General features: G+C 37.1%; 1 protein-coding gene across 1 annotated transcript; it reads left to right on the plus strand.

Moving 5' to 3' along the window:
• Nucleotides 1-3,814: 3,814 nt before the first annotated feature.
• On the plus strand, nucleotides 3,815-5,410 carry LOC115228594. The gene has a single exon (XM_029799153.1). It carries the CDS (start codon nucleotides 3,815-3,817, stop codon nucleotides 5,408-5,410), a length of 1,596 nt encoding a protein of 531 aa, XP_029655013.1.
• The last annotated feature ends 5,452 nt before the right edge of the window (nucleotides 5,411-10,862 follow it).

Here is a 10,862-nt window from a genome sequence, read left to right on the forward strand (position 1 = left end):
CCTTAGTCGACCACGAAAGCATTCCCCTTCGAGCATGAAATAATCCTCCATCGCCACGTTGACTTGGGCAGCCAGATCCATACGCAGAATATGGCTAAACAGTCTCCATCAAAAAGTGATGGCTGAAAGGAATCGATGTCAATCTACGGATGTGTATGTACAATGTATTTGTGAAGTCGATACTGTTATGCAATGCCGGCACTTGGGCATGTACGAGTTCCGAATCAACGGCTCTCAACGCGTTTCCCAGAAAACAGCTTAGACTGTTATTTGGTGTAAACTGGCCTGTCAGAATATCGAATTCTGGAATCTATAACAAATGCAGGAGTAGGCCTCTAAGCCGGGATAAAATAATAAACCACGCTAATAAAATAAAGTTAATTTCAAATATATTTTTATTTTTTCAAAATTCCTGGGGATTACTTGAAATTTTTTGAGGAACACGGTCGAGAACCGCTGACACAAAACAATACAAAATTGTTGACCTGCAATATTAAAATAAAGTTATGTGCTTAAAAATATAATTTGCTACAAATAAAAAAATCCAAATTATCCGAAAAATAATTATAAGTCCGAGAAAAGTTTTCTATAACACTTTAAATTATGCATTATTCATTCTCTGTTTTAACTGAGAAAGAAGCGTGAAGTACTTTGGGTTTCTTACTAAGGATAATCTTGAATCTCGATGTCTAGTAAACCTAAAAATATAAGTGAATGTAACCATACGCTAGAAAATCAGAAGAGACTACAAATTTATTAACAAAGTCAAACTTTTGCTTTGTCTGATACAAACAAATAATCCATATAATAAGAACAAAATCAAAATCCCTGTCGGAATAGCGATCAATAGAATATTAGTAAGAGAGAAAAAATGAGTATTTTTTGTTTCAATTTCAGTTTTCACTAAGTTTAAAACGATCAAAGATCTTTACCAAATTTGAATGAAAGGTTGATTGTACGATTTATCTCCACAAATCCGTCTGATACTTTGCATGTGAGTTGTGCAGTTGGTAAATCCTGTTTCGAAATATTGAGGAAAGTTGAATTAAAATGAAAACTGCTTGTATTTTTGTTGAATCTAATGAAATATATGGAATTAGTTTTATTGTGTTTTAATGGCTGTCCATCATAGAACCAGCTTATTCTCATTGTTCTGAGTGAGTCAACAGTTCCTCCACACATAATTTCGTGCAAATTTAACAGTGTCAAATTAACATGATCAGGGTGTGGCATAAATATCGTAGGTGGTTCTATAAGCATAAGATAAACTGTTTTCGCAGCTTGTGAATATTTGTTATCTCCATAACATCGAACACTCATAGATTGTGTTGCATTGATTATATTAAGTTTTGTGCCGTTCATCGACAAGAATGAATTAAACTCAGGTTCGGTTTTGTCTTAATATAATTAACGGGTTTAAATACCATATTCAATTGAATCCAAATACCATTTCATTTGGGGTTCCGGAAATCCTTCTTTCGAGGAACAAGTGAATGTGGCGTTATCACCTTTTGTTACATTTAGTGAGACCAATGAGTCGGAAATGGAAACTGGTTCTACCAATCTTTAAAAAAAATAACCGTAAATTGTCAGGTTGAAATATCTTATGGCCTCCCAAACTTTATATCCATTGCGAACAGGAGCGCATTCAATCTTTATGGTTGGTTTTGTCACATTTGCATTTACGTATAGGTTGTTAACTCCTATCAGAATGTTGTTTTCATAATATTGGACTGTTGTGTCCTCACTGAGAATAAAAATCAAAAAAAACCGTGTAAAATATAAACAAGGACGAATATATTGCGTCTCTCCACGTTTAATTACAACGTTCTGAGTATGTGGGAAAATAGGAAAATGGTAATAATAATAATCTTTTATGTTTATAGCAAAGTGTACTTGTTTTGATATCTTTAAAACGAAAAGTTTTTTTCCTTCCATATTTCTCTTCGCAAATGTAGGAACATTGATTGTCACCGGGTAAAAAATATTTAAAAAACAAAGCGTTATTCTCAATCATTATTCTATCGTCTTTTGTTGAACTGTCGATAATTGGTTTTTTTTCGTCACTACAAAGTTTGTACCATGTGCATGTGGTACTAAACCCATATACCCACAATACTGCAAAAGGGTCAAAAAAATTATCAAAATCTATAATTATTTATGGTTTCAAAAATACAAGCATCTTTAATAAAACTTTCCACTTTAAACGGGATAGATGTTTCTCGACCGCACTTGTTTTCAACAGTGCACGTAAATATCACTGTTTCGTTATAGTCTTCGTCGAAAACGAGATTTCTACCATCTCTATAGTAAGGCAATTCCTGTGTAAAATCAATGGGGATTCCTTCTTTAGTCCACCTTTTATATTATATAAGTATTATATACTGATATTCATCATCTGAATTTGCCTCTACAGGACATTCGATTGTGTAGTTAGAATCAGTAAGATATTTTGCATTACTTGTGGGCATGTTCATAGTCGGAGGGAGACAACTAGTAACTGTCAGAGCATATAAAAGAAGTGTACAAAGCAGCATTTTATCTATTTACGGATTTTCCTATATAAATATATTTCTAATTATTTTCACAATTGGCTAAAAGTTAAATGTGGCAATAATAAAAATTGTTTCTAATTTTGACTGAATACCTGTTTTTTGTTCCAATATTTTAATCGAATTGGACAAATTCAAACGGAACTGTGTAAATTTATAATTAACTACAATTAGGCGAACTTACATCGGAATAAAAATTATATGCGTGTTTATACCTAAAAAAGTCAAAAATGGCAACTAAAAATGAAGAAATAAAAACACTAAAAAATACTTAAACATAGTTAAGAGAATAATAACTTTATTGTTATTATCAATTTTTTCACAGCAGAAATAAGAATATCTCTAGTTGGCATAGAATCATTTAAAATATACCATTTCCCATAATAAATTGAATTAGTACCAAACTAAGTGAGATTAGCAGAAAACTAAGTGGGACTAACAGTAAACTGAGTGGGAGTAATAAAAAACCAAATAGAATCAATAAAGGACTAAATAGGATCAAAAAAACCAAATTTTATTCCAACCATTTTGTCAATTAAAAAGCATCGAACACGTTATTTCTGAAATACAAGGAAATATTGCCCATATGGTAAATATAGTTAACATTAAATTAAAAAAAAATTTTTTGTTGTTAATCCCATGGGAAATGGTATAGAAAAAACCAAGCCATGAGAACTGAGAAAATAATTTTTCGGTTTGTATTTAAATCTCGTGTACTCGATACTTAATTTTTTTTAATTACCCCTGTGACTCGAAAAACATACTTGCCCTAAAAAATCGAGCCCAAACAAATTAGCGTTAATCAAAAATTAACGATTCAAAAACTTTTTCAATAATTTGACAATTCGTCTGATGCAGGTGTAAACCTAATTGATTCAATATGCGACCTGATAACCTTTTTCATCAGTGGCCATATCTCTGATTTCGCACGTTCTCTCTTCATGTCTGGAAGCCTCACCGCCCTTAATAAAAAGGACGGCGGAATTAGACCGATTTCTGTTGGGTGCACTTTTAGACGCCTTGCAGCCAAAATATTATGCAGTCGTAGCTCCCATTCCTACCCGAGCATCTTTAAAAACATCCAATTGGGTGTCGGTGTCAGAGGAGGTTGTGAAGCATCAGCCCATTCAGTCAGAGAGTTTATTGCTTCCAAGAATGTGTCTGACAATTGTGTCATCTTGAAAATTGACATGCGAAATGCGTTCAATTCGATCGACCGTTCCTGTTTCCTTGGAGAGTGTATGAATCAGTTACCTGAAATCATGCCGTTCGCTAAACTTTGTTACGAGCACAGTTCCAGCCTCCTTTTCGAGGGTTCAAGTATCCTCTCTTCCACCGGGGTACAACAGGGTGATCCTCTCGGACCACTCCTTTTCGCATTGGGTATCAACCCTATAGCAATGTCAGTCAAATCTCCCCTAAACATTTGGTACTTGGACGATGTCACAATCGGTGGCCCGGCAGATCAGGTTCTCAAAGACGCCCTTATGATATCCTCTCGGCTCGGTCACATCGGGTTATCCTTGAATCCGTCAAAGTGTGAGCTGACTAATCTTAACGTGGCCTCTTTCGATAAAATCCACAGAAACTTTACCTCACTCATTCCTGAAATCAGAATAACCCAAAAAGAAGACCTTATTATTCTCGGCTCTCCGCTCCACGGTCAGGCAATGGAAAAAATTTTGATGGAAAAGACATCAAATATGGAAAAAGCAGCGAGTCGGTTATCCCAGCTTGATGCACATGAAGGCTTGTTCCTCTTGAAGAATTTTTTATCCATTCCAAAAATTCTGTATATCCTCCGTTCATCTCCATGTTTCCTTCATCCTAAACATCTTGGGTCAATAGACTCTATCATTCGTCGTCATGCCGAACTTATTTGTAATGTGCAATTTGATGATCTCGCATGGAAACAAGCTTCCCTACCTATTCGTATGGGAGGTATCGGTCTCCGTTCACCTACCGACTTGGCTCTTCCAGCCTATTTGGCCTCACGATCATTTTGTGGTCCCCTCATCGACGTCATTCTCAAGTCTTTAAATGAATGTACCCCGTGTCGGTGGATGCAAAACGGCCTCGAGTCATGGAGCAGTCATGGTCTGAGATTCCCCGAAGTGGAATCTTCACAGAGACATTGGGACGAAATCTGGTGCAGGGACCAAGAACGGATCATATGTCTCAGATCGGGTGCACAACCCAATTCTGGCTCCTGGATAAGCGCTTGTCCTATTGCGTCTACCGGCTGTAAACTGGACGACGATACCATTAGGATCGGCCTATGTCTACGTCTCGGCTTACCGATGTGCACCCCACACCCCTGCAAATGTGGAAAGAGGATTGGTCCATTGGGAAGGCACCCACTTTCTTGCACTCGTAGTGCCGGTCGTTTTCCCCGACATTCCGCCGCCAATGACATCATCAAAAGGGCCATGGACGCTGCCGGATTCCACTCTCAACTCGAACCAGCTGGTCTCGATAGAGGGGATGGCAAACGCCCAGACGGCGTAACCATCTACCCGTACACGAGAGGGAAAGCACTTGTTTGGGATTTTACCTGCCCTGACACGTTTGGACCTTCTTCATTCGGAAGTTCGGCATCCTTTCCTGGCTCTGCTGCAAAACGTTCTGAAGAGTTGAAGAAAAAGAAATACTCTTTCCTGGCAGACAGATATCTTTTCCAGCCGATCGCTGTGGAGACTTCCGGAGTCTTTGGAACAGAGAGTTTTTCGTTCATTCGAAGATTGGGTGGTCTAATCACCAAAAAAACAGGTGATCCGCGGGAGACGTCGTGGCTCTTCCAAAGGATTTCGTGTGCAATTGTCCGCGGAAATTCACTCGCTATCCTAGGGTCATACTAATTAATCCAATTGATTTTGTCGTTAAAGAATTAAATAAATAAATAAAAAAAAATAATAATTTGACACTAAAAAATTAATTTTCGATAACATCAATAAGAAGATCAGTTAATTTCATTTTAAAATGGTTTTCATATTCCAAAATTTCCGAATCTTCTTCTGATGAGAATTCATCTCCCACTAGTTCACTAATATCCAATACAAAAGTCTGAAACCACTCCCCACTCGTATCCAGCACATCCAAAATATTAAAGAGTATCCCCAGCTCCACAGCACCAAATTTCCGATTTCCGACAAATTTCGTTAAAATCTCTTGCAACCACTTCAATGATACACTTCCATTGGAAATATCCACCGATGACTGAACCACACCAGCAAAAGCACGTGCCAAATTACATTGCCGTTTAATCGACCGTCTTCCTGCTGCACGATCAGAAATAAATAGTGCTTGAAGAGCAGTCACAAAATAGGAGAGAAACACAATCATCAACGAACTGTTTAAATGCCCTACTAGGGCAATAAGACTTCCAATTGCCGATATTTTGGAGCAACTTGCACAGTCCATTACAATATCCTAATTAATCAATTTCAAATACTAACCGTTGTCTTAGATGACAGAATGATGGCAAATAATAGACGTTGATGACTGTCCTCTAATTTGGGAATAAATTTGTTTTGAGAAGAAATGTTGAAAAATGCTGAATTTATTTCGTTCGCTTTAGACAAAATAGCCATTTTGTCAGTGACAATTGTGTTTAGTACGTTAAAAACGTAATTCATCGACTCGTTACAAACAGCTTTTAGCTTTGGATCACTTTTTGCTTTGTTCAAATGAGAGGTGAATATTCTTTGAAGTGAAATCAGCCTTTCCACGTCCAAGGCAAGATGTTCTACATAATTTGAATTGTCAGATTCTCAACCAATCAAAGATGTCTGTCCGTCTTCGGCGGAATGATTTTTTTCAATTTTTTTCTTTGAATTCAAAATTTTTGCGATTTTTCTAAATTCAGACATCAGATTTTCGACTATAGTGGCATCGATTATTTGTGAAGGATTATTGAAGCATTGTTCAAATAAATCAATATTATATTTGGCTAGATTTGCCATCAATTTGAGTTCTTGGTGAGAAAAAGTTTGATTTAAATCTTTTTTACTCACAAAAACCAGAAATTGTTTTCCAAAGTCGTTCAAAAAAGTGATAAACATTTTCATGTTTTCTGAGAAAATTGGAATATTAGATATTTCAGAGTTTTCTAATTGAATTTCAGGTTCTTCTTTATTGGGTGGAAGATCAAAGTGAACTTTTTTTGGAGTAATATTTTTCTTGCACGAATTATCTTGATTTAAAAGCGAATTAGTTTGTATTTCTGGTGATAAAATTTCATTATCATTTAAAGGGAAGTCATTGATAATGTTTTTTAGATGGTAACTTGAGGCTGCAGTTCCTCTAAATTCGTAGTCATCAATTTCACAACTATTGAAATAAATAAAGAATTAACTTTAGAAGGAAAATTGACTTTTTGTTTAAATTTGTATTTATTATAGCATCCATTTTTGAGTTTTCTGTTAGCGTACCACAAGGTAACGGTGAGTTAATTCCTATAAATTATTCATTTAAATATTTTAATTCATAATATTAATTATTTAATTTAATTATCTACTATTTTATGACTGGCAAATAAATTAAAGTTAATCTAAAATGCAAAAGTGGACGTCATACCACTGGTTCTCACATGGGATGGAATAGTATCTAAAGCACTACAAAAACTCCCTAAACGTCGAAGATTCAACTCGTGCCTACGTCAAGATGATCGTGATTAAGAAAAACATTAGAAAGCATCCTTTGGAACACAAACTATCAGCTACAGCGGTGAATCACATAAAAGTAGCAATCAATGAGCGACTGAATTGAGGAAGTAGTCACCATGAGACAAAAATCGGATCTTTTGAGGACATGGACGCTGTATTCCGGCCCACGGGTCGGAAAAAGTATGCGGACTGGAAGCGAAGAGCAGGGAGAATATTATCTTATATTAATTATTTTACTAAATTTTCATTTATTTTTATGTTTTTATTATTAAAATTTCAAGATCTTTACAAAATGTTACGGACTATGTTTATAATCCCATGACCTAACAATTTTAGATTAATATACTAAGAAAATATGCTCTGCATGATTAGGCAGATTCTGAAGTTCTGAGAAAAGCTAAACCAAAACCAATGTTTAATAAAAATTAATTATGTAAATTCTATCTTAAATTATTTAAGAATCCAGATCGTCAGTGATTTCTCTTCTTCGCTTGGAAGAAGAGTTTGCAACAAAATTCTCATCATTTTCCATTTCTGCGTCAAAGTAATTGTTCAACTGAGTGTCCTCACGACATGCCAGCTCCGCAAGTTGATTGGCGGCAGAGGCGTACTCCTCGTTGTCTACCTTCATCCCATGTCTGTGTTCAATAAGCATACTCTCTAGAGTCCTCTTCAGCACAACCGACTGGATGTATGTCCTCGTTCCTTCTTCAATGGATAATTTGTCCATATGACTTTTAAAGAACTTTGAGACAACTCCATCCCATGTCAAGACAATTGGAATAATCTTCACTTTTGCTTCATAGAGAACCGACAGTTCGTTTGCAAGCAGGTCATATTTGTGAAATTTCTCCACTTCAACTTGCTTTAAACGGTCTTGCGAGGTAACTCCCACTTCGATTAAATGAATTTCTCTTTTCCTCTTGTCATAAACGAAGATATCAGGTTTATTGAATTGAACCTTTGTTTCAGTCATAATTGAAGTGTCAACTCTGATTTCGACATTTTGGGTCGACATTGTTGACACGACTGAATGTCCTTTCAATTTCCTGCTTCGTTTTATTCCATACATTCGACACAAGTGGAGATGAATACACTTTACCACTTCGTTGTGTCTTCGGAGATAATCACTGTTTAGCATCCTACCACACCGCGTGGCTAGATGGTCAACAGTCTGCCTGCTTTTTTTGCAGTGGACGCATAGTGATCCCGTGTATGCAAAGAACAAATTCCTATCTTGCAAAAGACAGTACAATGCTTCGCTTCGTGGACCATTGTTCCCTTTCGATAGCCATTGCGAAGAAGTAGATATGTCCACATCTGATTCCTCCATACATTTGAACATCACCGAGTGTAGTGATTTACTGTTAATTCGGTTAAGCAAGAGTTTCCTTTGTGCGTCCTTCAGTAACTCAATGGTCAGATTTTCCCTGCCGACAGCTGCATATTTGGAGACAAGAAATTCTGCGATTGTGGCTAAGTGCCATTTTTTTCCTTTTATTACTCGCAGAATACCCGACCTCCGCAGACAGGTAGTCGACTGTTTTTCCAAACTTTTAAGAAACTGGAAGAGCATTAATTCGCTTTTGAAAGAAATTGAGGCAAGTCCTCTTCCAAGGGTCTTGCGGTCTAAATACAACCTCTCCTTATTTGCAGGCTGGAGGTGTAACTTGAGAGTCGTAAGTAATCGGCGTATTTGTTGGTCAATCTCATCAAATTCGTAAGGTTCAATATTGATTAGCCCAATATAATAATTATATAGGGATAATGCATATTCATTGATTCCACGAAACAAATTTACAGCATTCAGGTTTGTTTTTGACAACATAGTTATCCTCTTCTTGACATTCTCCAATATGGAGTCCATAACTTTATTCTTGAGAACATTACTTCCGCCATCTTCAAGTACACCCAAGTAGCGATATCCGTTGATTCCATCGACAGTCTCACAGCATGATAAAGATTCCACATTAGATGCTGATTTTTCGGAATTCATCTCTAGGCCGACACTTTCAAAAAATCCATTAACAGCCTCCATCATTTTGACTAACACATCTTCTTTGAGGGCAACTATTTTCAGATCGTCAATAAAGAAGAAATGATTGGTGGAGTATGTCAACATATTGGGATCTTCCCGACTAATTTCGAGTTTGGGAAACATGGAGTTAAGCATCCTGCTTAGGGGATCCATCGCCATAACGAATAGCAGCGGGGACAATGAATCTCCTTGGAGTATTCCCCGGCTTAACTTTACTTTCCCAATTCTTTTCCCATCGATATGTAAGTTTACTGTCCACTTCTTGACTATGTTTTTTACAAAGCTGACAATCCAATGTGGTATTCCAGAGCAATCCAATACGTGGAACAAGAACTCGTGATCAACTGAGTCAAATGCCTTCTTCACATCGACCCAAGCAGAATAGAGGCCATTTCCATACTCTTTATTTAAGCATTGGTTAATGAGGGCTTGCTCTTTGGCGCCTTGACATTGCTTCCTCGTCCCAAGCTGATTATCTGAGATTAAGCCAAATGCCTCGATGAAATCGGCCAGTTTGGCATTAACACATTTGGTGACAAGTTTATACAAAGTTGGCATACACGTTATAGGGCGTAAGTCCTTCGGGGTCTCACACTCACTTTTTTTAGGGATCAAGTAAGTTACGCCAGTGTAAAACCAGCTATCAGGCGTGTACTCTCCATTAATTATTCGGACTATCTCTTTACACAGAAACCCATGCAAAGAATCCATCTTCTTTAAGAAAAAGTTATACGTTCCATCGCATCCGCATGCCTTCCAGTCAGGTGCATATTTGAGCATATCCATAATAAAATCACTTGTGAATTGAGGTCGCATGGTTTCAGCGCCAGTACACCTCACACCCACAAAATCATAAACTACGGGCCCCATATTTTTCTTGCTCCAGACATCTTCCCAAAATGATAAGCACTCACCATCACCAAACCCATACAGGGTGGCTTCGTTGCTCGAAGATAAATTTCGATAAAATCTTCTGCGGTTTAATTCAAAACACGCATTGTCTTTCCGGAAATTTTTCCTCGAGGAATGGATAGATATCTGTTTCTTTTTTATTCTAATTAGATCATTCAATAGAGTCTCAATTCTGGTTAGCTCCCCCTTCTTAGACTTCTTATATCCGTAGCGGCAGAGAACATCCATTGCCTTTTGCTTTTCTGCCTGAGGCAAGGTTTGTTTGGAGAAGGAACGAACTGTGTCAATTTCATCTGCTAATTTAGAGATTTTTCTTTCCGTGTTTTCCAACCATGTGCTCTGTGGTCTGGCTCTCGTAGTTAAAGCCAAATAAGCACACTGTGCAGCATATAGAATATCGGTAATTTGATTAATATCTTGGGGCGGATCATCTTTTGTAATATGATAAATTGCAGAATTTAATCCAGCCAGGATATCAGTTTTTACCATCCTTCGCTGCACCTTTGGAGTTGGCTTTCGAGAGTCTCTCTGAATAGACTGAACTTTCCCAATTTGGAATTTGAGTTCCTCTAGGCAATTTCTGAAACTGGAAATTTCTACGTCCACATCATCTTGCACTCTGGAAGAGTCGCATCTCCCTTGCACATTGTTATTCCGTCTAGCCATGCTCTTTAGTTGGCATAAACTGGAGCACTT

Source organism: Octopus sinensis, unplaced genomic scaffold (assembly GCF_006345805.1).
Source record: "Octopus sinensis unplaced genomic scaffold, ASM634580v1 Contig10832, whole genome shotgun sequence".
Lineage (NCBI taxonomy): Eukaryota > Metazoa > Mollusca > Cephalopoda > Octopoda > Octopodidae > Octopus > Octopus sinensis.

What these genes read in the sequence shown, in the direction of transcription:
- LOC115228594 (XM_029799153.1), top strand. Translation starts at nt 3,815, where the DNA reads ATGCCGTTCGCTAAACTTTGTTACGAGCACAGTTCCAGCCTCCTTTTC.